Source organism: Diadema setosum, chromosome 13, assembly GCF_964275005.1.
Source record: "Diadema setosum chromosome 13, eeDiaSeto1, whole genome shotgun sequence".
NCBI classification, from domain to species: Eukaryota; Metazoa; Echinodermata; class Echinoidea; order Diadematoida; family Diadematidae; genus Diadema; species Diadema setosum.
Window position 1 is genome coordinate 36,877,491 of NC_092697.1, and position 27,754 is coordinate 36,905,244.

General features: G+C 36.8%; 2 protein-coding genes across 7 annotated transcripts in view; one reads left to right on the plus strand and one right to left on the minus strand.

The window, feature by feature from the left end:
• Positions 1–515: 515 nt before the first annotated feature.
• Positions 516–10,351, minus strand: LOC140236634 (uncharacterized). Its single transcript, XM_072316553.1, has 6 exons — positions 10,328–10,351; positions 7,788–7,818; positions 4,938–5,078; positions 4,076–4,211; positions 1,840–1,955; positions 516–788 (listed from the first exon to the last, which is right to left on the minus strand). The coding sequence occupies exons 1-6, from the start codon at positions 10,349–10,351 to the stop codon at positions 766–768; spliced, it is 471 nt and encodes a 156-aa protein (XP_072172654.1). The 3' UTR covers positions 516–765.
• Positions 10,352–20,574: 10,223 nt separating this feature from the next.
• Positions 20,575–27,754, plus strand: part of LOC140236812 (dual specificity protein phosphatase CDC14A-like) — an 82,515-nt gene continuing 75,335 nt past the window's right edge. For all 6 annotated transcript variants that reach the window (XM_072316745.1, XM_072316749.1, XM_072316746.1 and 3 more), the window contains exons 1-3: positions 20,575–21,062; positions 22,304–22,394; positions 26,131–26,206. In XM_072316745.1, coding sequence (XP_072172846.1) covers positions 21,014–21,062; positions 22,304–22,394; positions 26,131–26,206 — 216 coding nt within the window. In that variant the 5' untranslated portion in view covers positions 20,575–21,013. The remainder of the gene's footprint in view (positions 21,063–22,303; positions 22,395–26,130; positions 26,207–27,754) is intronic.

A 27,754-nucleotide genomic window follows, 5' to 3' on the forward strand; every position in this document is an offset into this window, starting at 1 on the left:
TGGTTCTTGTCTGAATGATAAGAAGGTCAGCATCATGAATTGTATTTTTGACAATTTCATATTTCTTATCGACGTTTCCATGGTTTCTGTAGAAATTTCACTTTGTTAAGTGATGGCTTCCGTGTGTATTAGTGTGTGAATGTGATAAAAAAAAAAATGGGTGCATTGCTGTTCTTATGCGATTAACAAAACCTATACACGCCACGTCGATTTACCCTTTGCTGTGTTTTGTCTATGATTATGCAGACATTTCCTTTCGTTTGGAGAAACTGGTTTTAGAACCAGATAATGAAATTAGAAGGCGTAATTCTTTATCCAGGGTAGCCTCTTCAGTGTCGACATTGCTCTACGAGGGCTCTGCCATTATTATTACCCTTGCGTTGCCAGGTCCCCATTTATACACCCACTCGTAGAAAAGGACATTATGGGTAAAATATCTTGTGCAAGAAAGTTGTACCACTGGGCTGAATTCGAACTCGGATCCTCTGATTGGGAGTCGGGAGTCTTGTCCACTATACCGCAGTGCCACCACATTTCCACACCCTCAAGGGACAGAGATTGAAAGGAATACACTATAATGTGAAAACTATTGCTAATAAATGGCATCAACTGTCTATTGAAAGTAAAAACATGATGCTCCAAGTGTAAATGCAGAGTATGGTACTGTCGCGGGAAAACTTAGATGGTGCGAGTTGGGAGACGCCATTTATCCATAGAAGATGTCTTCCGATTTTCCTGCAGTACGCACAAACCAGCATGTCCTTACTACATCATCAGTTTGACGAACTCTGGAGGAAGACAGAAATTAAGTACAAGAAATATGAATACAAAAAAAAAAGAAATGTGCATAGCTGATCAACGTGAATCAGTGTCAAATGGTTGAGTGATGGATTTTCTGCCACATAAATTCTCCCTCACTGTTTTGGGTTTTTTCCGCACGTCTTTCCGACTTTGCTTTCAATAATGACGCTCGTGGAAGACTTCCGGTTCATGGCTATAAAAACAAGCAATGAACGGAGACACGGAAAAGTCAAAATCTATTGAAGTTATACATCGTTTCTGATTTTTTTTTTTTTTTTTGAGACCTGAGGGTATGAATTACGGCACGGAGGGGCGATCTCAATGTAAACTAGTATGTTGAAGCAATCACCCCCCCCCCCCCCACATACTTTTTTTTTCTTGCGGATCACGCACAAACTCACGCCTTGTATATTATACACATACACATGGCCATGATGCAAGGATATTTTTGCAGAAGGTAAAGGCAAGAATAATTTATGTGTAGGATATATTTGGGATATTTGGGTTGGATCTCAAAAGCAAGGGTGTCTCCCACATTACGGACATTTTGCATTTTTAGCACTATAATTCAACAATTTGATGGTGCACACTTTTTTTCAACCAAAAGAAAAAAAGGTTTCCAACTTTTTTGTGAGATAATGAGAAACCTCTTGAAATAAGGAGGTACTTCTAAGAGGAATTCAGAGTTTATTTGATGAGCACTGATTTTTGAAATGGCTGAGATATCCAAAAACAAAGAGGCCATTATAAAAAGACATGGGACACACTTTTTATTAAAGGGATGGTACAGTATTGGTGAAAATGAAAATTGGGCTTTTAACTTTTTGCGAGATACCAAGAAATCACTTATGATATAGTACAGAGCATACCATTTTAAGAGGAATTCAAAGTTTATTTGATGAAAATCGGGTTTGGAATGACTGAAACATCCCAAAACAAAGTAAAACAAAGCGATCGTAATAAAGTGTGGGTCCCAATCAATCGCAACTCTTTGCGAAACAGGCCCCGAATCATAATGTAATACTGATCCACACCAACCTTCGTAGTTTATTTTTCCATCACCATCCTTGTCGACCTCCTTGACCATGTCCTTGAGTTCTTCTTCAGTGGCGTTGTCCCCCACGCTCTTCAGCGCCTCTCCGATTTCCGCCACCCTGGAGCAATACGGAGTGTACCCGAAAGAAATCGGCGGAGAAAGTTAGTTTGTCTGTTAATTTGTGTGTTTTTTTCTAAATCACGCATAACAAAAGAATACACACATTTTGAAAAATACCATTATAGGACGCATAAGCTCAGCATAATGTCTTACAAATTAATTCAAAATATATACATACTTTATGAGCATAATTGCATTTGATATAAGACTTACACCACTTTGTAGCATAATATCACAAACGAGTTCAGGAGGAAATCGCGAAAATAACAATTGTAAATTAACTAGGTAATGATTGATTATTCATTCAGAATATTGTTATGTCGGTAAAATTACAAAAATTTAGGGAAAATAAAAAGGGGTTTGTTTTTAGTCAATTGATATGAGAGTTGTGTATTTCTAACAGAAAAACAGGAGACGGCGATCATAAGCAGCAGCTTGACATGGATCGAGGCCCCGTGATAAAATTCGAACTTAGATTTGACTTGCACAACTGTATAAGGGACGTGTCTAGAACCAATAATCAATGTTTACTCCAAAATATCGTAATGATTTATGTATGAGAATAGAAAAAAAGAGAATAGAGGGGAAAACTCATAATAGTTTTCGTTTTATTTGTTTTCCAGAGGCACTCCCCCCCCCCCCCGAGTATAACAAACAAACTATTCTAGGCCTGTTGTGCTAGACAGACAATCAATGTTTATCGGTGGTGGAGGAAATACCAATTATATCGTCAGCAAGCGCGCCGGAACACTTCTGGTTTTTTTTTTTTTTTTTTTTTTTTTTTTTTTGGGGGGGGGCAAAATGTCAACGGGGGCACATTTATGTGCGATGTGAGATCCTCGGCGCGGGAGCGAAGCGAGAGGGGGGGGATGTGGAAAGGGGGATACCCCCCCCCCCCCTCCCCCCACTGTAGGGAGCTTTTGTAAAACCGGGTACAACACAAGTCGCGTTTATACTATAGACCATCACGTATAACCATCACGTAAATCACGTATAACTTTGTAACTTGTCGCGTTTATACTATAGACCATTTAAAAGCAAATTTCTAAGGAATTAAACATAGTGAAAAATAATCAGTGCGAAGGACTATGATTATTACATACAGGAGTACATAATAATGTGATGGTGTGAGATCCTCGGCGAGGGAGCGAAGCGACCGAGCGGGGAGGGTGTGGGAGGGGGATACCCCCTCCCACAGTAAGGACTTTTTGTAAAAACAGAGTATAAAAGTCGCTTTTATAGAGCATTTTAAATTAAATTTCTGAGGAATTAAACATAGTACAAGAAATCACTGCGAAGAACTATGATAATAACTTATGAAAACTTTTCATTTGCAGAACGAGCGAGCCATTTTCACTTTGCAATTTATCTGAAATGTAATCATTAAAAGCTTAAACGTGATCGCATCGTTCGAACAATAAAAAATATTCTTATACTGCTAGAAAACACAGAAGAAAATGAAAAATGTAAGGTTTACTACAGGTATGTTTCAGCGGGCACACTCGAGGACACGAGGCTACCATCTATACACTAAATATACTCATAAGTTCCTATTAGTGTATAGATACAATACTGTATGTTGTTAGTGTATTTTTCGTCCCGTTAGGGGCGAACATTTTTGCATTTTCAGTTATGAAATTACTACATTTAGACAAGAAATATGCCTTTATTGTTCATTTTGGTCTAGTGATTAATTATTTGTTACAGGGGCACTTGGGGGGGGGGGGGGCAAAAACTCGTTTTGCCCCCCCCCCCCCCCCCCCCCCGCTTCCGGCGCCCTTGATCGTCAGATGTCATTTGGCTGAACTGTGTTCAAAATTAATAATGAAAATATAAACTTCCTGAATTCTCATCAGATTTAGGTCAAACTTTTCCCAGCGATGCTGTTACTCTTTCTTTATAGACTAACTTTTATTAGTCACGGATTTCCCTTTGAACCTTTACATTCCATGCACACTGTTTCAAAATCTCGGTGTCTTGATATCAAATTCGATAGATACTTTTATCATTATCATCATCTTCTTGCATGATATTCAAATGTATTTGTAATTTTCTGCACACAACGGGCATCGGGAAAAAAAAATATCGAGAAAAGAAAATGTTTTTTGATATACGTACGTGATGAAGCCATTACCGTCCTTGTCGAACAACTTGAATGCGTTTATGAAATCCTGCTTTTGGCTTTCAGACAATTTCGCAGGTCGCAGCTTCTCCATCATGACAACGAATTCTTCGAAGTCGATCTTTTTGTTTGCTGTGAAAAGAAAAGGATGAGATTTAAGAATTAACGTTATAGCGTCACCTTCTTCGTGTGTTTTAGATCAAATGATATTTGAGTGCTTGTTGTTTATCCGATTAACGTGTCGTGTCAAACTGTGGTATCGATGTGACATGTGATGACGTCATTTCTTGATGTCACCTGATATTTCGTGCCTTTGTATAGATTCACAATAACTTGTTGAGAGTTGCCATAATTACTGAGGTGTCGTGTTGAGGGGTCGTGTCGAGGTGTCGGTGTCGGTGTAATATGGTGTGTATTCGTAGAGTCATGCCATGGTGTTGTACCCGCGTCGTGCTGTGTCGAAATGCTACAGTGTGGTGTGGCGTCGAATACTAGTATGCACGAGGAGTCTCTACTCTCTGCATAAAGTGATACTCAACAAAACCAAAGCCAGTGAGTGTATCTAATTTGACGAATTAATTGTCAAATGGCTTGATGTTATTGCAAGCCAGTTGTATTTGAGAATACTGATAGATAAAGTACGAAAGAGACTGATTCAAATCTTATCTACACTTAGTAAGGTCACTACAAACTACAAATTTCCTTAATGATTGCCAACGAAAATCCAAAGAGCAAATATGCTACATGGATTAAACACAATGCTTCAAGACACACGCAAGCACACACGCACACACACGCACGCACACAGTTCGCGCACACAGCCACACACACCCATCTCCTTCGCTTGTCATGACTCACCGTCAGCATCTACGTCACTAAACTCCGGCAGGAGATTGGGGTTGTACTTCTTTCCGAGAACTTCGACCAACTGCCGAAACTCTTTTGCGTCAATCTTCCCACTGCTATCCTTGTCTGCCTTGTCGAAAGCCTTGCGGTATTCTGCGGGAAAGCCAGTTTGGAGGAAATGGATTAAGTGACTATAGATAAATGCATAAATAAATATGACTGAGTGGCACTGAGTTATATGCAGCTTGAACGGGGTGGTAAAGTTTGGTCGAGATGGGGAATCAGATTTTGTCATTTTGTGAAATGATTAGAACACACTGATGAAATATTAATGAGCATATAATTCAAAGAGAAATTCAAAGTTCATTTGATGAAAATTGGTTTGGAAATGGCTGAGATATACAAAAACAAAGTAAAACAAAGTGGTCCTAATAAAAAAAAATGGATCCCATCTTTTATTAGGACTTCTCTGTTTTTGGATATCTCAGCCACTTCAAATCGGATTCTTATCAAATAAACTCTGAATTTCTCTTCTTTTCTTTATTTGCTCTTTGATATTTCATCATATAAAGAAGTCTCTCGTTATATCACACAAAAAAGTTGGAAACCTGAAGTCCTATCTCAACCAAATCTATACCATCCCTTTAACTATGCAAGCAAAAGACTTCTCCAAATGCTTGCAGTATTAACATTATAGAGCTTTATTTATCTAATGGTGTGGAATGATTTATGTGTAACCAGCCAGGCTATTTGGCGAACGCACATAGAACATTATATAGATGATGACTGGCGGGGGATGGAACATACCGAATGTTCCACCCGAAGGGTTTGAAATGCTATTGAGGGAGATTATTAAGTCCCGAGACGAAGTCGAGGGACTTATAGCCTCCCGAAATAGCATCTCAAAGCCTGAGGGTGGAACGTTTGGTACATCTTCCCGACGACAAAAGTCATCATCTTTTATATCATATGGGTTAGTCAAATCTGCTTTTTCACATTGCATGGAATAGGCAAATCTATCCTATCGATTGCGTGAAAAATATGATCGTTCAATCGTTTGGTATCGTTTGTCATTTGTTACGTGAAAATGTTTTCCCATGGGAGAACATTACAAAAATGTTCTGCCCATTATACACGGGCGTACATAACCAATGTGCCTCCATCACGTGACTGTGTTTAGCCAATCACCAACCGGTATTTGACTAACCCATTTAATATAATATTATGATAGTACATAAATTATTTCAATTGTACTATACTATGATGTTCTCATAGAATAGCACGGCCATCACAAAATGACACCTAAGAACGGCTCATTGGTGGTAGCGTGGTCATTGCTTTATGTACGGCAAGAAAAACAGGGTATTAAGATACATAATTGTTGTGTGAAAACTGTTTCGCTCTTGAGCTCGTCTATATAGCTATACGGCTCATAAAATGCATACTGTAAGATAGATTAAGTAAGTAAGATAAGTAAGATAGATATTTACTGCTTAATTGCTTAGTTTATTAATCAGCTGACTTTATCATACCCTGCTGGAAATAATACAGTGTCCCACAGTGTGAACACATGTGAAAACTCTTCACGCATTCACACTGTTAAATTCGAGAGTTTTAAAGGTACCGATTACCAGTGGGAGCAGTGATAAAAAAAAATTACAATTGATGCATATGAAGACCAGTTGTATCACAAGACATCCTACCATATAAATATTTCGCAATAAAGCCTAAAATATAAGGAGATGTCACTATTTTTTTCAATAAACCATAACTGTGCAGGGTTAATTACTCTAGAAACAATTTTATTATAACTATTTCTCACACATACGAGCCTACTGATTAACATTTTTGTACATTAGTTGATTCTATCTCTAACTCACATTTTAGAACTATTTTGAAGCACTAACGCCTGTTTTCTACTTCATTTGCAAACTAGTGATAGATAATGCCTTTAACATGAAATCCTGTAGAAATGAAGGGCCTAGATACAACATTCCTTTTGGTATAATTTGTATTGTGAAAGGACTGGCCTGGACTAGCCTGCACGCTATTGCTGGTTATTTTTTTTTTTTTTTTTTTTTTTTTTACCAACAGTGTGCTATTTTGACTATATTGACTAAGCTCGTTACGTTATTGTTTGGCAAATAAATTTCATTTCATTTCAATTCAACACAGTGATCGCAACAATGCACAGTGTGAAACAGAACATTACTGTATGTGAACTCTTTTAAACACCACACCAGAGTGTGAAATTAGGTTCAAACTGTTAAATTCCAGCGTTTTCACATAGTCGACTATGTGAACACATTATGAATACATTGAGACACTGTGTTCTTTCCAGCAAGCTGTTGATGAATTTACGAAAGACAAGAAAGGATATTTGAGGAGTGAAGCTTGAGTGGGTGCAGGAAAAATGAAAGCTTAAATTATTAAAAACATTCCCTTTTCAAACAATGCCTGATTTATGATGTGAATTCATATTCGTATCAGCTGAAGTCATCATGGATATAAAGTAATAAGTATGAATAATACTGTGATTTCGTTGTAACTGATTGACAAATTGCCCTACATCGACGTAAATAAGCACTGAATTGATCAGTGTTTTAGTAGTATAGCCATGTTAAAAAAAAAAAAAAAAAATCATGGGCGTACATACTCGGGCAGGATTCGAACCTACGACCTCCTGATCTCCCGACGGAAAAAAAAAATATGAATTTGAATACTGCGATTATTGTGACTGATCGTCGTAGTGGAAAGACAAGGACTCATTTTAAACAATAATTTGTGGGTGCAGCCATCCGAAATGACATTTTTGGTAATTTCTGGTCAAATATTTGTCTCAAGATGATGTTGGAATCATACCTTCACGCTGGGCGTCTGTTACTTGAGAGGCCTATAACGGAAGGAGGAAGAAGAAGAGGAAAGTTTGAGAGGAAAAATACAAGACAAAAAAAAAGAGAGAAATTAGGATTGGAGAGAAAATAGGGGAGAGGATGGGAGAGAGAGAAAGAGAGATGGAGGGAGAGATTCATCAAAATATTGTGATAGGTATTTACTTCGAAACTGTTTCAAACTGATATTATTGTCATTATGGGTATTAGAAAGGATTTATCACAGGCAGATGCAAGCTGGCTAATGTCACTGCAGTCAGAAAGTTTGAACACATGCAGAATATAGCCATTCAAAATCATAGATAACAGGACAATAAAACCATTAAATATCACAGCATAATACAATATCATATAATGTAATAAATAGCCCATTGCCATAATTATAGTAGTGGTTTGTCTGATTGTATATATATACTGACTAGCGGAGATGATAATTAAGATTATGTAGACATTATTTATAAGAATCCTTTGGCAAATATTTTGATATACCTATACCGAGAAACACAGGCCTACAATGTCATGAAAATGTCATTTTGCTTGAATTTATTAAAAGTATAAGAACAACATATGAAAATTTATATACACACATACATTATTACACATGAAAATGAGAATACGAGATCGGTAATACATCATTGATGTCAAACGTATTTTATTAGTTTCACAAAATTTCGACGGGTCTTCAGGGGTTTACAGACAACCATAATTAATATAGATGATATTGATAAAAATTGTCTGGCTGATTCATTACATTTGAAACTTCATTTCGGCGTTACCCTACAGGAAAGAACACAGTGTCCCACAGCGTGTTCACAGTGCATGTGTTCACAATGTGTTCACATAGTATAGTCGACTATTTGAAAACGCTCGATATTTCACACTGTGGTGTGGTTTTCACAGAGTGTTCACAGAGTAATGCTTTGTTTCACACTGTAAATTGATGGCTCACATTGTGTTCACAGTTAAAATGCTCGAATTCAACAGTGTGAAGAGATTTCACACTGTGTTCACACTGGAGGACGCTGTGTTCTTTCCAGCAGGGTATTTCCGCTCAATGTATGCAAACAGTATATAGGCCTATAGGCACAAACACAGAAAGAAGATACACCATGAAGCCAACGCGCCCACACGCATTCATTTTTTCATTACAGCTTATAAGCTTAAAGGGATCGTATAGTTTTGGTTGAGACTTAATTTCAGGTTTCTAACATTTTTTTTTTTTTTGTGAGATAATGAGAAACCTCTTATGAAATGTGAAAGAACATGTAATTCTATGAGGAATTCAACATTTATTTGATGAAAATTGGTTTTGAAATAGCTGAGATATCCAAAAAAGAGCGATCCTAATAAAGTGTGGGACCCACACTTTATTACGATCGCTTTGTTTTACTTCGTTTTTGGATGTTTCAGTCATTCCAAACGCGATTTTCATCAAATAAACTTTGAATTTCTCTTAAAATGGTATGCTCTGTACTATATCATAAGTGATTTCTTTGTATCTCGCAAAAAGTTAAAAGCCTTATTCTCATCTCCACCAAAACTGTACCATCCCTTTAAGCTGGGATAGAACTTAGAGAAATCAAGTGTAAACCAATTAACGTTGTTGTGGAGATGCGTGCATGTTGCTTGGTATGTATAAACATTGGTTGCATAAAGTTCCCTCTGACAATGCATGTAACTGAACAACATAGGATGAGAAAAATACCTTACATGTTCTTCCGCTTACAGAAGAGCCTAATAAATCACCAAAAGCGGGGGTGAATGTTTAATCTTTTAACGTATGTCAACAATTGTGCAGTTGTCGAGGTGAACAAATAAACGTTCAGATAAAATAATCTTTCGTTTTGGTCTTAAATCGTTTTGTCTAGATAATGCTCGTATACATTGCAAAGATGTGCTATGCAGCGTGTCCCAGAAAAAAAAAAAACCCACCGAAACCGTGTTTTCTTGCTACTTTTTACCACTGAAATCATACACTTTCTCTATGAGATAGACATTAATGGAAAGATACGGAAAGATAAGAAGAATGGAAAGATTCTCTTCTTAAATTTGATACACAACTCAATGTGCATAATATTCCTGTATGACTGAGTGAGAACAATGGACAGTGTGGTGCTACCAAAGTTTCATTTGCATGGGTAAATGGTGACTTTGAGTGAATTTTCCAGACTTTTACCGTCATATTTTTTTTTTTCGAAAAATAAAGTTCATAACTCAAACACCATTATTTCCTCTTTCATAAGAGACCTTACGCGTCACATTAATGATGCACAGGACAGAGTGGATCGGTGAGAATTGGATGCACGAGTTTAACTTTGGAACTGTTTAAACCCACGAGAGCAGCGAGTGGGTTTTAGACTGTTCCAAAGTTAAACGAGAGCATTCAATTCTCACAGATCCAAGAAATAGGCATGTGCATCATACTTTTGTGTCGTAAAGTGGGTCCGTAAATTCATGAAATACAACAACTGACAACCTTTTTCCCCATCATGCATCCGGTATTGCACTTACAACACTATACAAGACTTGAGCCATGCGTTCGGACTTTACCGGACGCATGGCTCAGGGTGCATCACAAAAATCAATGCATGACAATTGACCAATCAGACTGCAGAGATTCTACAGCCCATTTTATAAATATGAATAACGTATGCTCGAGAAAAAGTTGCATGAAAAAAAAAATGCTTCATTTCTGCCGATTCTACGGAATTACAAAAACAAGCATTTAGCTCTCCCGACTTAGCACTAGACAATGGGCTCATTATTCTGCACGATTGAATTCACGCAAAACAACGGCAGTGATACAGTGATTGTTGTTCAGGGAGGGGGTGGATATTTACAAAGAATGCTGTATGTATCATTCCATTGTTAGTATTTTATGGAGAGGTATATCAGCAAATGACTTTGGTGCAAATGACTTTGGTTCGCTCGATTAAGCTTTACGTCGTGCAAGTATGTTTTCTGTAACCTTTCCGATCTGGTGAGTGCACTTTTTATATAGATTCACTGGCTTCACTGAACAAGGAATGATAATGCATTATAGGCTTGCAGCAGGGACATGATAAAAGAGGCTTACAATGTAGGCCTATACAATGCAGACTATTGGAATGGATGACTATCTACTTAGCCTTAATTGATTATACCAGTGGAAACTAGTGTACATCAAAAATTCTCGCATCGAATTTTAAAACTAGTGGTTCGGTGAATTAACAATGAAAGGAGAGGGTCGGTGAAGCGGTGGAGACCTGTTAGAGGATTATAGGATAAACGTATAACGCAATGAGGCTGTCATATCTGAATGAACTGCTTTTGATTCAACAATTACAATGCCACGAAATTCTACATTTTAATGTAACCGGTTTGAGAGCAACCATGCAATGGAGCAGCGTTTAACGAGCTATTATAGCAATTGTGTGGTTTTTTCGTTAATCTTCCGAGATCACTGCATGTGCCCCTATTAGATACGTGGGTCCCATGACGGTTACACCCAACTGCACTTGACAGAATGGGAAAAAAAAAGTTTGCTCTCGACCTACAGGGAGAGATTACTTGCGAGGCCTAATATATAGCAATATTCTCTAAAGTCTTTTTCCTATCCAGCTGGGCTGGATCTCACCCCCCCCCCCCTTTCCTCTTAAGTTTACAACATAGGAAGAGGAGGGAGGGAGAAACAGTGAGAAAGGTAGATGACTATAAGTTTAGAGAGATAGACAGATATAATATACAAACGTATGAAGATGAGAAACAGATAGATCAATGTAGATAGAGAGATAGATAGATAGATAGATAGATAGATATAGAGAGATATAATGATAGATAGACAGACAGACAGGCAGACAGATAGATAGATTGATAGATAGATAGATAGATAGATAGATAGATAGATAGATAGATAGATAGATAGATAGATAGATAGATACAGATGTATATCGATGAACAAAACAGATAGATATTAAGATAGATAGATAGATATACAGATACACAGACATATATATAGATAGCTACAGGGGATGGGAGGAAGAGACTGGGATAGACGGTCAGACAGACAAACATACAAGGAGAATGAAAGAGAGAGAATTGGCTATATACTATAACGATACGCGGATAGACCTCTAACACTGTCTTAGGTGAAATACATAACGTGTAAAGTTATATACCGTCCTGTGGAATAAGACAAATACTTCTCCCTTGTTGGGTGAAGCATATGAACTCTATACATCAACTAAACTGAGTTGATGACACAAATGAAATGACACAAGATTGGTTGATTCACCAATTGTAAAAACAGGAATTATGAAACAAAGTCTTTGAGAGATTTTTTTCGAGGGGGGGGGGGGGTAATCAGTTCATGTTCATCCGAAAATACACACGCTTTCACTCATCGAATCCACTTGATAGAGAACTGCTTCTTAAAGACGCACACGAAATTTTGAATAATTGTGGAAAATAACCAAGACAACACAGAACGATTAAAACGTCTTGTTATGTTCATGTTGCGTTAACAGTCAAAACTTTTTTCTAAAGGAAACTTAGCTCTCTACACGGTATACTCACCATTTTCTGTAGTAACTGTGCAAGGGATGCCGGTATGTGGGATTCAAGGGACCCAAGTTCTGTGGACTGTTCACTGCAAAAAGGTGCGGCGGACTGGTCTTTTAATCCTGAGTAGAGCCAGTTATATTTTAACTACCAGGCAGCTCTCGGTTCAGCGAGCACTTGCCTTCCACGCCCATCTCTGCCTCTCACCCCCCCCCCCCCCCATCACACGGGCGTACAATACACTCATTCACACCAAGGAGGTATCACACACTTTACCTCTTTGCTCACACCATCGTTAAAGGTATTGTTTAAGACTTGGAGCAGTGATTTAAAAAAATGTTTAAGTAATCACATTTGATGCATTTTGTTTATAGGTCGGTTGTATGACGAAACATCACCCCATATAAACATTTCGCAATAAAGCCTAAAATAAAAGGATATGATAATTATCACTGTTTTTCTCAATAAAACTTAACTATAGACGGTTTATTCTAAAAATAATTTTATTATAGCTATTGTTTACATTCTATAGATCTAACAATACTTAATATTGATTATACTGATTAACAGTTCTACATTGGTTGTTTTTATCTCTAACTCTATAACTATTTTGAAGCACTAAAGCTGGGTTTTTGTTTCATCTGCAAATGGTAAATAATGCCTTTAATTGGCATCTGGCCGCCCACTCATCGCCATTTAGTGTCGGCGCCAGTATTTACAGATCCCGTCATATAGCCTTGACGTACCCTACGCCTACTATTCTTATCCTCGAACGTGCCATACCATTGATCTCATATACGGCTGACAAGACTACCAATTCGAGCAATAACAACCCATTAAATATTTTCCTTAACCCTCTCAAGACCACTGCAACATATTGACAATGCTTGTGGTATGGACAGACATTAAGAAGATAGCCGCCATTTGCAAACCACAATATCTGCTGAGGATGGCATTTAACCCTGTCAGGACCAAAGGCGGTCTTTCGTACATAATAGGGAGCTTTAGATTTTAGACGCGCGGACGTTCAAAGAGAAAAAAACATGATCTGAGCGTGCGCAGTAGCGCGGATCAAGTTACTGCGCACGCTCAGATCGTGTTTTTTTCTCTTTGAACGTCCGCGCGTCGAAAATCTAAAGCTCCCTAATATCAATGACACTTCGGTTTGATATGGTATAAGTTCCGAGACGATTAAAGGGTGTGTACAGTTCTGGTCGAGGTGAAGATTTAGCTTTTAACGTTTTGTGAGATATTCAGAAACCACTCTATGAGATGTCAAAGAGCATGCGGTTCTAAGGGGTATCAAAAGTTTATTCGACGAAAATCGGTTTTGACATGGCTGACATATCCAAAAACAAGGTAAAACAAAGAGATACTAATAAAGTTGGGGCATGTCGCCTTTTATTATTAGCACTTTTTTGGATATCTCGGCCATTTGAAAACCAATTTTCATCAAATAAACGTTGCATCCTTCTTAAAATTACATGCTCTTTCATATTTCATAAGAGGCTTTTCATTATCTCACTTAGGAATGTTCAAAACATGAATCCCTACCTCAACCAGTACTGTACAGTCCCTTTAATGTAATCACAGCACGAGCAACAATTCCTATGATGGCAAGAAGGCGCCAGCACTGTACAATATCAATAGAGTTCAAGCTCTCTCTCCCTCTCTCTCTCTCTCTCTCTCTCTCTCATGTATATATGATACTTGTAGTCCGCGTGTTGGTACCAGTGTAGAAAATATGAAAAAGTAGAGTGGTAATTCATTTTGACAGTCCAACAGTGCTATTTATTCAGACCAAATTTTCGACGATACATTCGTCTTCCTCAGGGTAGACAATGTCAAAATGTCAAAATGCATTACCACTCTACTTTTTCATATATATATATATATATATATATATATATATATATATATATATATATAATATATATATATATATATATATATATATATATATATATATATATATATATATATATATATATATATATATATATATATATATATATATATATATATATATATATATATATATATATATATTATATTATATATCATATGACATGTCCTAGTATACACTACACTGACGAAGGCCCAAGGCGGGTTGAACATTTTGTGAATAAAAACCTTCTTGTTGGATCTACAGATGGCGTATTTGAGACTCATTCTTCTTATAACTATGACATTCGAAGTCCAACACGTGGAAAATGTTTTGAACTTCTAAAACAGAGAACTGATACCAAGACTCGTACTTAAGAATAAAATGTTATAAAGCTGTTTGTTTTCACTGTCATTGTAAAATAAACAAGGTGGTCATAAGTACATATTTTTGAAGTGACATCGAAGGTACAATGGATAATTGAAAGCCATTAAACTCAGAATTCCCATCTACATTCTACCACATCATTATTTGTAAATTTCTAATCTATATAACGACTCTGAAATAACTGCATAAATCGTAGGCAAATTCCTCTTTTATCTTCTGTGACTCAGATAGCTGGGTTTACAGCAACATAACAACAAGAAGAAAAAAATCGTTAACATAATATAGGGAGAATGAAGAGGCAAAATCCACAAACATGAAATTAACACAGGAATGTACGACGAACGAGTAAAACATGTAAATTGTTTTCAGAGCTCTATACTAGGCAGACCCAGGTTGATTAGACTGAAGCATGGTTCTATTAGCACTTGGCAGTCTGACGCGTTCGTAGTTAATATTTGACAAGCTGATGTTAACCTAGTGTTGACACATGGCTTCAATACTTACGACCAGTATAGAGTTGTGCACTAATTAAAGTTTCGTCTCAAATCTAGACGATGGGATGCTACGGTATCCGGCAATAAACACGTCTGCCTGCCGTACAATGTAGGGTGTGGTGGTGGCTTATAATGTTTGGTCGTGTTAGCATACAAGATCCATGTTTTGTTTAAGTTAACCTTAGTATAGGTATAGGGTAAAATTGGGTAAAATAAAGACCGAGGTTTCATTAAATTCGAACCAACAAGAAGGAAGTTGTGGGAGTTTGAAGTGTCTTATGTTTTTACGAAACTGTTAAAATTGTAAAACAACCAGACAGTCGGATGCCAATTATAATCATATTACTATTATTAATGTTTTTATTGAGGTAATGACGTCATTACCTCAACAGTCTTCCATTGACTGAGTACACACAAATCTTACTTGTTCTTCGGGCATGAGATAAGTAATAAAAAAAAGCTGTAGTTTTTGCATCATTATGTGTAGTGGTGCAATAACCGGAACTTTTGGAGAAGCGTTATATTTGTCATTACTGATTATCGGCCAAATAACAATAAAAGATAAATAATGATATTAGGCCCTTTATCGCTGTGCATGAGTTAGTTGTGATTTTGAGACATCATCAACCTAATTTGCATAATATATATATATATATATATATATATATATATATATATATTTTTTTTTTTTTTTTTTTTTTTTTTTTTTTTGGGGGGGGGGGGACCAATATCACTATAGTGGTGACATTCGAAACTATAGCTTCATTGAAGGTCCATTCAAAGTCGCACTATTTATAGTGGCACTTACTGTCATTACTGCTGTCATAACAAACCGTTAGTCTGTCTGCACAATGTGGTTTAGTTCTCCAAATCTATATTTTGACGAATTTGCTATGTCCTCTAGTACTATTGTTTTTTTTCTTTTTCTTTCTTATCATTTTTGTTAAATTGTCGTCCCCCTTTTCTTTTTGTTTCAATTCCAAAATTTTGAGCAAATTATATTTTGCCCCATTTCCAGTTTCTTCTCGAAACTATGATGGGCCTCGATGCTTTTAAAGTATTATTCACTTCGCACATTCGCCCCTCGATGAATAGCACTAAAGCTGGAATAACCTCTGGCCATGTTTATAATCAGAAACTCTAAAGGCAACGTGTATTTGTATGCTATAATGCAATATGATTTACAAATAAAGTGTTAGGCCTATATAGCTTTACCACTGGTCATAATCATAATTGCATTGTACCCTTTTCCTTTGCCGCGGCACTTGGCCTGGTGGAATGCTAGCGCCACCTATTGTTGAATAGTTGACTTACAATGTTTTGATCTGAACAATCCTGATCATCACCGTGAGGCCAAAAGACTTTATAACTATGTGCACATACTTTAAATTACTAATGAGTGAAAAAACACTGGAATGCACCTTCCCTAGGCGGAGCGTAATTTATACATTTCCATACAGAGAGAATAGTAGACGTAGTTGCTCTCCACAAATGAAAAAAGTAATAACGATATAAAATAAAAAGTAATTTTATGATATAGAATGATTTGTTCAAAGTAGGCCAACTTTGGAAGTGAAGCATACAGAGTTATAGAAAAAAATCCTGATCATTTAAGAGTTAGTCGGAAAAAAAGATTACAATTCATAGGCACAGCAGGAAATATATGTGATGAAAATCTGATAGCGCTTAGAGAAGTTATGAAATTGTGAATTTCGCAGATTTTTACTAAACAGATGGCACAGGGTTGGTCCAATTAGCTACTGAAATGAGTGAGCTGATGTTGTGATTCGCTCGTACCTTTCCATTAATTATGTACAGAAAACTGATTTTAATCCATTTTTATGTTATAAAAGTGTAAAACATAATGTAAGTCCTGGCTGAATAACTGGAAATAATGATCAGTCAGAGGATTTGAGACTGTGGCAAAATTGCATTTGAACAAAAAAAAGAGGGAAATTGCATGATTTTGTAAACCATGAACTGTATAAGTTGTCACATCATCAGCTCAATCTTTAGCACATTTTGCATTGACCATTCAAGAAATGTTTCATGAAATTAGCAATACTTCACAATTTCATAATTTCCTTAAAGGACAAGTCCACCTTCATAGACATTTGGATTGAGATAATGCAGCAATATAATTGGAACACATCAGTGAAAGTTTGAGGAAAATTGGACGATCCGTTCAAAAGTTATGAATTTTTAAAGTTTCTGTGCAGTCACTGCTGGGTGAGAAGACTACTGCAGTTGATGATGTCACATGCGTACAATGACATAAGGAAAACATGAAGAGAATTTCACAAAATTTCATTTTTTGAAAAAAAGAAAGTGCACATTCCCTCAACTTGTAACTGATATATGTTGAAGGTAATATTACTCCCCCTGCCTTCTGAAAGAGGCAAGTCATGTGCTCTTCTATATGATGCGAGAAAAGTGAAAATATGTTGAACTTTCTTTATATTGTTGTTCACATATGACATCACAAGCCATAGTAGTCTTCTCATCCAGTCGTGACTGAGCAGAAACTTCAAATATTTCATAACTTTTGAACGGATTGTCCGATTTTCCTCAAACTCTCATTGATGTGTTCCACTAATATTGCTGCATTCACTCAATCCACATGTCTATGAAGGTGAACTTGTCCTTTAATTCCCCTGGCTTCATTCTTATCCGATTTCTATCAAATTTTCAGCATTGTCCAGTTTACTCTTTCTGTGTTCGCAACACATCATATCTGCTGCCCTCTGTCGTCTGAAATCGTGTTGCCCTTTGCAGCTCTTCGAAGATGTGATTGTAAGTAAACGTACACTTTACTCGCAAGTTTGTTTGGCTCAACAAGTGGCGTCGTAGTTCCGGTTTGAGGATTATTTTGTCGACATTGTGACTATAGATAACAATGTCCATGTAAATGATGTAGCCCTATTTTTAGGGACTTAGTATTATCATCTCGATTACCATAAAGTGGCAGATCCAGAGGGGACGCACCGGGCGCGCACCCCCTGTTTATTTGTTGTTAAAACAAAAGTAAAAAAAAAAAAATGAAATGAAACCCGGAAGTGGCACCAGAAATATTTCTTGCGCCCCCCCCCCTTTACGGAATTCCTGGATCCGCGCCTGCATATCATGAATTATATCATCACTATAGGCCTATATTGTGTACCAATATCACAACTGAATGCTGTCGTCATTATTTTTATTATTTCTATTATTATCACATCACTATCAATATCATCAACATTTTTTTTTTTGCACTGTTTAATATCATACTGAAATACTAACAGTTTCTTTCTTCTGAAAAAAAAAAAACACAGCTACAGCAGGTCCTATAATCATAGGAGCCTCAAGCATTGCACTAGTGCATAGTACCCCGGCAACTACCCTCCCCCCCCCCCCTTCTCACTTACACATGAAGACTATCCTTAAAGGGGGAATCCAGAGGCCAAAAATAAGTTAGTCGGACAAAAAAAAAAAAAAAGAAGTAAAATCTTATGAGTTCAACGGTAAAAATTTGACTGAAATCGGATGAAAAAAAAAAACCGTGATGACATTTTGAAGCTTTGCTGATTTCTGCAAAACAGTTCTTGTACAGTGGATATGAATATGCAAATGAGTGAGCTAACCATGTCATAAACTCTCAGTTTTCCATTGATCGTGTACACACAAAAAAAAAATGACAAAAACTAACAACGCTTCTGTCATTGAAGTCTGAAACATGATGTTATTCCTGGTTGAATAACTTCAGAATAGTAATCAGTTAGATATATCAGGATTTGAGCCTTGGGCATAATTGCGTTTGCATGAAAAATTGGAAATTTCAAAATTTTATGTACAAACTATAATGGCAAGTTGTGAGGGGATGACATGCTCACTTCCTATTTGCATATTCATATTGACCGTTCAAGAACTGTTTTCCTGAAAAATTACCAAAACTTCAAAATGTCATAACTTCCTTATTTTTCAACCGATTTCGATCAAAATTTTACCGCTGAACTCGTAACATTTCATTCTTTCTTATCAGACTACTGGTAACTTATATATTTGGACTGGATTCCCCTTTTAACTGGTAAGTAAAAAAAAAAAATTATTATTCATTAGTGTAGCAGTGATGTATTATACACGGCCGGCTCCACGTTTTTAAAGGTGTGTGTGTGTGTGTTTTTTTTTTTTTTTGGGGGGGGGGGAGGGGATATTTCTGATGGCACTTCCGGGTTTCATCAGCTATTAAAATAAGAAAAAAAAAAACAACCCAAAAAACAATCTAAATCAAAGACAAAAACATTCAGCAACTTTCTGCTGCCACTTCCAGGTTTCTTCAGCTGAAAAGCAACAAAATCGCTCCGATACAACTTGCAATCGGCTCCCAATCGACATCTACTATCAACAACAACAATAATAACAACAAAAACAACAACAACAAATTAACCATTCTTTCTGGTTCCACTTCCGGGGTTAAAAAAACAAAAAGAAAGAAAAAAGTGGGGGCCCCAAGTGGTTACACCCTATGTATTCTTATGAGGACCCCTATTATGCAAAAAAAAAAAAAAAGAAAAAAAAAAGAGAAAAAAAAAAGAAAAAAATGGGGGCCCCTCCCCCTTCCCCCTCCCCCGGTTGCGCCGGCCCTGTTATATATCGAACTTACGCTACAATCCGCAGAAAGCATCACAATAAAATAGGAACGCGGAGGGAAAAACAAAATATTCAGCCCTCTTTATCCTTGTTTTGCCTGCACGTCCCATCTTTTCTTTGTCCCATTAGGGAGAGGTGTCATCTGGCTCCAGCACCCTCCCAGGATTTCTTCCGATCCCCCGGTATTTAGATTCGTGTGAGCATCGAGGTCATGCCATGTCATATTTGCACATTGATCCGAGCCCCGTGTTCGCAGGATCTCGACAGCAACCAACAGGCAACCTTGCGTAGCTACACCCCCCCCCCCCCCCCCAATAACACACACACACACACACACCAGTGGCGGATCCAGAGGGGGCGCAGCCGGCGCACGCCCCCCCCCCCCCTTTATTTTTCGTTAAAAATAAGAAATATTAGTTGCCCCCCCCCCCCCTCTTTACAGAATTCCTGGATCCGCCCCTACAACACACACGCACACACACACACACACACACACAACACGCGCAAGCACTCACGCACACACACACATACTTTCACATACCACTGAATTTCCCGATAGCTTGAACAAATATTCTTTTTTTTCTCCTCAGCGGAACCAGGTTTAAATGATTTATCGTTAAAAATATTAAATGTCATGAAGGTAGGCAGGGCGGTGATGTGGAGCAGACGAAGAGATCGAAATTAGAATCACGTTACTTTGTTGTCGTGTTATCTGCACCTCTATTAACATATCGCTAGACAAGTTTGGTATCCAAGCTACCCATTGGTCAATAACCTCCATGTGAGTGATACGTCACACATTATCGTCAATCTTCAAACATGGCTGAACAGGGGAACAGGTAGCACAACACTGGCAACATGTAAGAGTAACAAGAAATGGAGTAAACATAGCCAACAAGTCGCATTAATTCAAAGAAACGAGGATTCTGGTAGCTTAAGATCTTAGCTACCAAGAAATTAAGGTGTCACTTGGGGAATAAGGCCTTCACCGTCGCATTTCCTGGAGATATTGGGACAAATTGAATCTGCGAAGCTCATCTTTCGCGTTTGCTCTGCTGCCACTCTCCAGCTTGAACACTCGGAACAGGCAGCGACGTGCTATTGGAGCCTTTCCAGCGGCGGCCACATCCGCATCATATGAATGAACCAAACCTGGCCGTGGAGTTAGCTGTAGTACAGGAATCACAACATCGAACAAATATCGCACCGACTTGGCACTGTTAAACATTATCTGAACATAAGCAAGTCACTGTAAATAGCGTAATCATGATGGCCGAAGATAATGAATTATTGAGTGCGTCGGAAATCATCAAAGGTGAGGAATAGTCAATAGACAGTGGATCTTAAATGACTTTAATATTAAATTTATTTTCCATCTTGTTAAGTTGGTTGGAAAAAGCTGTTCACCCAAATTATATTAAATTGGATTGCTAAACTGTTCGATAGTTTCTGGTGTCTGTCAGTTTTGTTGGCCAAGTAACTGAAAGTGGGTAAAATTTTATAACAAGACTGATACCACAAGACCTTAATTTAACTCTGACATTTTATCTTTCATTCTTTGTGAGCATCTGCTATTTTTTTTTTTTTTTAACTAGTTAGGATCTAGAGGTTTAAGTTTATAACATGTTTAAAATATCGTGCATGTAGGCCTACTAAAAATAACGTAGGCTTCAGCCGCAGCCTGTTTCAGTGGGAGATGTTCTTCAGTAGGTTCTACACTGGTACAGCGCACTCCTGTTATACGAACACGGTTAGAACTCTTAGTCTAACATTAGAAATATAACAAAATTTTGTTGTCACAAAGTAAAAATTTGGGTCCCAAAATCATCGTCACTGAAGTCTGTACGTCTATGAACAAAATTTGCTATAAGGAACACAGTTATAGCGAAATTTTTGTTATAACGAAATCTGCATGGGCGGACACACCCCATGGCATGCCATGCTGTGCAACAAAATCTTGATTTTTTTTAATTCTTTATTAATTAATGCCTTAAAGAATGATGTTATTGTAAATTCTTCTCATTCATCCAGTCGAAGTACAAGATCAATAATTAGTGGAATCAAAAAACTGGAAAACAAACTCACTGTTGCGACGTTTCACCAATAATTATCAATTTGCTTCTTTGGGCGAAGAAGCCAATTGATAATTGGCAAAACTTCGCAACAGTGAGTTTGTTTTCCAGTGTTTTGATTCAACTAATTATTGAGCTTTAAAGAATGTTGCTTTTTCGTTATCATGTGACAGATAAGATGGAGTTCATTTGTTGCAGGTTGATAGTGACCCAGATACTCTAAGCTGCATCAACCTGTGCATGTTTGCATGGACATTCTTCTGTCTAGAATGCCCTCAGTTTGAACATTTGTTGTTGGTTTTTTTTTTTTAAAACAAAAATTGAACAGTGAGTCTTGATAAAGATCATGAGGAACAAATTGTACATAAAGCTGGTAGAAATAAAAAGAAAATCAATGCATTCAGCCGTTTGTGAGAAATAGGGATTTTATGCAAGTGATAGTTTTTCACCTTTTTCTACCTTCCTATGATGTACTCTCTTGCAGATCGACTGTACTTTGCAACACTAAGGAACAAACCAAGAAGCACTACAAACACACACTACTTCAGTATTGATGATGAGCTGCAATATGAAAAGTAAGTTCTGAGTTGTGGTGTACAGTCTCGTGCAAATTGTAGATCAAGTACAGTGTACATTGTACATATAATGTACGATATGTACGTGTGTATGTACATACTGTTAACACCTATCGCAAGTCTGTCATTATAATGAAATATCAGTGTAGTTTGGGCAAGTTGTACTTCCATGTCTAGAACTTTGAAATTTACATGTACGGTAGATGTCTGATTTTAAAGCCCCATGCTTCCCGTCAAAAAAAGAAAGTCACGCGACAACCAGCTGTTAATGACTACAACATTAAGCTTTCTTCAGAAAGTCCATGTTGTGATTGGTTCAACTGCAGTGCTTTTTACAATGTACGTATGTTCTGTGAAATTGTTGTGATTTTGGGTTTGTTTGTTTGTTTTTTTCTTTAAAAAAAATTGAAAACTCTTCATTTTGATATTGAGCTGCTGAAGTGCAGATCTGGTGAAACATTGTCTTTTACTACATTATATTTATTGAGATATTTGCTTCAAATGTAATTTGTTGTACATTCATGGTACATGTAAAGCATTTTTTCTCTGCATTTACTGCATATTTTACAAGGGTGTTTACAGATAACGCAAGTTTATTCACCAAAATTATACTTCTGCAAATACAGTGGCTGTACAGAATGTGAGCCCAACTGATGAATGTGCACGAATTCTAGCTAAAATTCCTGTAGATTGTAATACTTATAATTGGTCAATAGCACAATCAGGGTATGCAATTGTGTAACAGGGTAAAAATGAAAAAACTTGGTGAAAATGCTTTTTTTGTTGTTGTAGCTGAGTGTTCAGATTTTCATTTCATGTAAAGAAAGAGTCAAAATAATGCATTAAACTGCGCATAAATTAGCATTTTAATTAGGGGTGTCAAATTACATTGAAATGACTAATTTATTGGAAAAATTCATTAAAAAAAAAGGAGAATGTTTTTTTCATCTGATATTGCTGTTAGATATTCCTGATAGATATCCCTTTCATTCACCACCAGCACATAGCCATGACATATCACAAAATATGAATAAATTTAATATTTTCACTTCTCGAAATGGATGATCAGTTCTGTAGGCATTATTTTGAATTCAAATAAAACCACTTTTACATTTTTATCATATTTCACTTTTGCCAAAGAGTGAAGAGGCAAAACTTTCAGGAATAGGTAACAGACATATAGTGGCCATTATTACAAATTTTTATGAAATTATGGCTGGTACTTTGGAAGATACAATATTTTTCATCAAAAAATTATCTGTACAGTTTGACCTTGAATGTGCGCACAGTGTTTGGATGTAGGGGAATGAATGTGAAATTTATGATGACTTGAGTTGATATCCAAGCTGTGACACTCAAACAATGACATATTAAGCCAAAATACTACATATCTGTATGTTTTTGCTTATGATATCTTTAGAAATTGAACAAGCATTGAAATATGAACACTGAACACTTATCATATGACCTTCATGCAGTAAAACATGGGCGTGTATTGGTCTTTTTTATCCTCAGCAATTTGTAAAAATATAAAAAAATAAGTTCCTATTGCTCAAATTTGCTATAATTTTCACACAATAGATTTCTACATATATGTACAATTCATGGCTAAAAAAACAAGGATATTCAATAAGGGGAAAAGATTCTTTTGAGTAGTCAAATTAGGATATACCTCACTGAAAATACTGAAAAACGGCTGCACTTATTTTCCTCAGCATTTGAAAATGGCTCAAAACTCAAAACTGGCTGAACATTTATTGACAAACAGCGCACCATATTGTAGTGTGTCTTCAGTACTTTCAGGAAAAGCAGTAAAATAAGCTGTTTCTCCATGTATAGCTGTACAGCATGGGTTAAAAGGTCACAATGTCACAAAAATAAGCCAGCATTACACTCCTACCAGGACGGGACTTCAGACCTCATAACTTTCTCCAGCTGAAAGAACCACTGTTTTTTATTGCACACAAGCAATGCCAGGAAAAAATCCATTAATTTGATACCAAACACATAGGGGTAGACTTAAAATATGGACCTCAAATCTTGATTTTATTGAATTCACTTCACTATTAAAAAAGGAAATTTTGTGAAGATTTGAATGAAGGTCAATCACAGACGTGTGAGACCTTGACATCTTCACTTCCTCCAGTTTTTCAGCAGTACATTGTAGTTGCCATTAGTAGCGCTATTTCACAAAAAAACATATCTGTGAGACTTAGATTCCATAGCTTACTGTAAAACCAGAAATGTTTGTGTGCATTTTAATTTTGTGAGAGCCAGAATTAACAAAATCAAATCCCATGCAAAAATTCTTGTCTTATACTATTCATTGAATATCAGTGGCAATTTGCGAAAATTTCATGCAGAGAAAAGGTCATCGGTTCCGGTTCATGAAAATGTCATATTGCGAAAATATCTTATTTTGATGAAAGCTCTACAAATGTACTAGACATCTATACATTGTTCATCTTATTTTACACTATGTATTAATAAAACCAACTTGAATAAGCTGTGAAATTGCACTTTAGAGGGCAAGACATTCATTGTAACGGTCTGTATCGATGGCCTAAATGAACAGGATGTTTTGCTCAACCCTGTGCATCCCTGGAGAGGGGAAGTTCCTCATTTATAGCTCTACCTCTCTTGGGGCAACTTGTGGTTCCCCTCCAAGTATTCTCCCCTCACTTTCTCCTTCCCCCATATGTGTGTGTACATTTTCCTATGCACATTCTTCACACGTTTTCTTATTTCATTCTCATACAGTTGTAGGTATTATGAGACTTTCGATAATAGTTTTAGGCAAGGGAATCTTAAAATTCTTAGAATTGTACCATTTATCAAAAATGTCAGTATACAATTTGTATAAAAATGCTGAAATATATATTTTAGATGCTTTCTGGACATCGTAATATTCTCTACCCAGACATTCCTGATTGTTCATTGTGGGCAGAATATTAAGTATGAAAGGGATATTATAGTATTGGTGGAGATGAGGATTGGGCTCTTAAACCTTTAGCAAGATACCAAGAAACCACGTATGAAATGATACAGAGCATACCATTCTAAGAGGAATTCAAAGTTTGTTTAGTGAAAATCAGTTTTGTAGTGCTGAGACTTCCAGAAACAAAGTATTACAAAGCAATCCTAATAAAAGGTGGGTTGCCATTATCTCACCCAAAATATTAGAAACCTTACATGTACTTTGTTGTAGGTCTCAACCAAAACTACACACAGCTGTTGTGTATAGGATCCCTTTAAGCAATACTTTGCAGGTGTGTTTACCCGCTTACACAACTTGTGGAAAAAAAAAAGAATAAACATTGTCCATGTACTCTTTACCAACTACCTGTGGTCAGAGATTGAACTTTATTTTAGGGTCAATCCATGTAGTGCAAAACAAGCCAATACAGTAAAGGTCTTAGAACAAGCAAAGCTTCATGTCTTTGATACTTCCGCAGAAAATGTAAACAAAGATGCAAGGGAAGTGATATATTGTAAGGCACAAAATTCGAAACAAGAATGTCAGACATTGCTTTTTATAAGTTTTGAAAGTGTAATGAAATTTATAATTTTTATTGCATGGCAGATATTACATAAGAAATTCCTCTTAAACTGTATGTGATTAGCAATAGCAAGAGATACAACAATGTATTTGATTTAATAGTGAATAGTACAGTGTATCAATGTGTATGCTCATCTATGGCATTTTCATCCATTTTCAAATTTTTATTGTCAACAGCTTCTACGCAGATTTTGGCCCTCTCAACCTTGCACTGTTATATCGTTACTGCTGCAAGTTGAACAAGAAACTCAAGGTAAGCATACATGTACATGTACATGGTGTTTTTTGCTTGCTTTTGACCTGGCTTTGTAGTACATTCATGATCATCAGTGTGTTTAATATTTCTTTGAGGAATACTCTCAAATTTACTATTAGGTGGCAGATGTCTGGTTAGTTACAAGATGTACTTACACTACTGTAAGTTATGAGTAAAGGTGATGAAATGGTAGTCTATGAACAACAAAAGAAATGTGTCAAATTCATTACAATTTAAGTGTGTTTTCAAATGTACAGGTATGAATCTTTATAGCAATTTGTATGCATGGTGCAGCTTACTATGTTGTATCTGTTTAAGAGGAGCCTCTCCTCCCATATCTGAGAAAGATAGAAAAAGAAAGAAAGAAAGAGAGAGGAAAAGATAGACATGCACTGTGCAGAGAGAGAGAAAAAAATGAACACTGCATACCTGTATGTTGTTGTTGTTGTTTTGTATGTGTGTTGTTGTTTTTTCATTAGCCTCGCTCATCCAAAGATGTACCAGTAAATAACTTGATCTTGCAGATGGGCTTGTCCATCCATATGAAGGTGGATTTGCTTGACTTGCTGTGTACTTTTAACCTGTGGCAAAAACAGACTTCCTGTCTCACACACTGGTAATTCATGCCCCAATTCACTGCAGTCTGTTTCACTTTAATCTGCCCTTGTCCCTGATACACATGAGGACCAAACAATTATCAAATTACAGAAAATGAAGCCAAATTTAAAACTGATTTGCTGCTATGATTAGAATACTGCCAACACTTTATAGCCCAAGTGCATGTTTATCCTGTTTTCAGATGTGGAAATGTGCCCCAAGCTTGTTTTCTTTCATTTACAGGATCAAATTATATTATGACTGAAGGTCATATCACATGGCTCATGTGTCAAGACATATTAATGTTTTAAAGGAATAAATTGGTACTGTAGTTATGCCTCATGTAGGGCATAAGGACAGTTTAATAAGATTTAAACTGTAGGCCCTATAACAAACATTAAAAGGTCAGAATACTTGGTTTTTCACTTTCAGAATGACAATCTTGAGAAGATTCATCAGATCTCTTTGCTAAATTACTGTTTCCCAATTACTGATGCATATTCATTCATGAATAAGAATTCAGTCCATTGGCATTTGATCGGAACTGACAGACTGAAATTTGATTGTTTTATGAAATCCAGCTAAGAGTATGAATTGTAGCAAATCTATTCAAGTCAGTTTCACGCCTCGTTCCTGCATGCCCATCAGTACAGCTGGCAATGACCCATATATTCCCAGTGGGGGAGTTTATGCCTCTCAATGTCTCATGCTTCTGTAGTTTTGAGTAAACACTCACTGCGCATTGTATGCCGTAGTCATTCACAGTAACTGGGCCACTGAGCACCCTTTGCAACAAATGGAGCTGTGTGCATGTTGGGATTCACTGATGCATGAATGAAAGGGTGATACTCAAAGTGTAAGTTAAGAAAGCAAGAGTTGCATTGGCAACATACATTAGAATGTGTTCAGTCATGTATAGTGAGTTCCATCGTGCACACAGTCAGAAGC

Excerpts from the sequence above, each read along its gene's own strand:
- LOC140236634 (XM_072316553.1), bottom strand. The coding sequence starts at position 10,351 with ATGGCTCAAGTCTTGTATAGTGTT. Across the intron at positions 5,079-7,787 it reads AACAGACGCCCAGCGTGAAG|AATACCGCAAGGCTTTCGAC; the intron begins GTATGATTCCAA and ends GCTTTCCCGCAG. Across the intron at positions 789-1,839 it reads TGGAAAAATAAACTACGAAG|AGTTCGTCAAACTGATGATG; the intron begins GTTGGTGTGGAT and ends GTCTTCCTCCAG.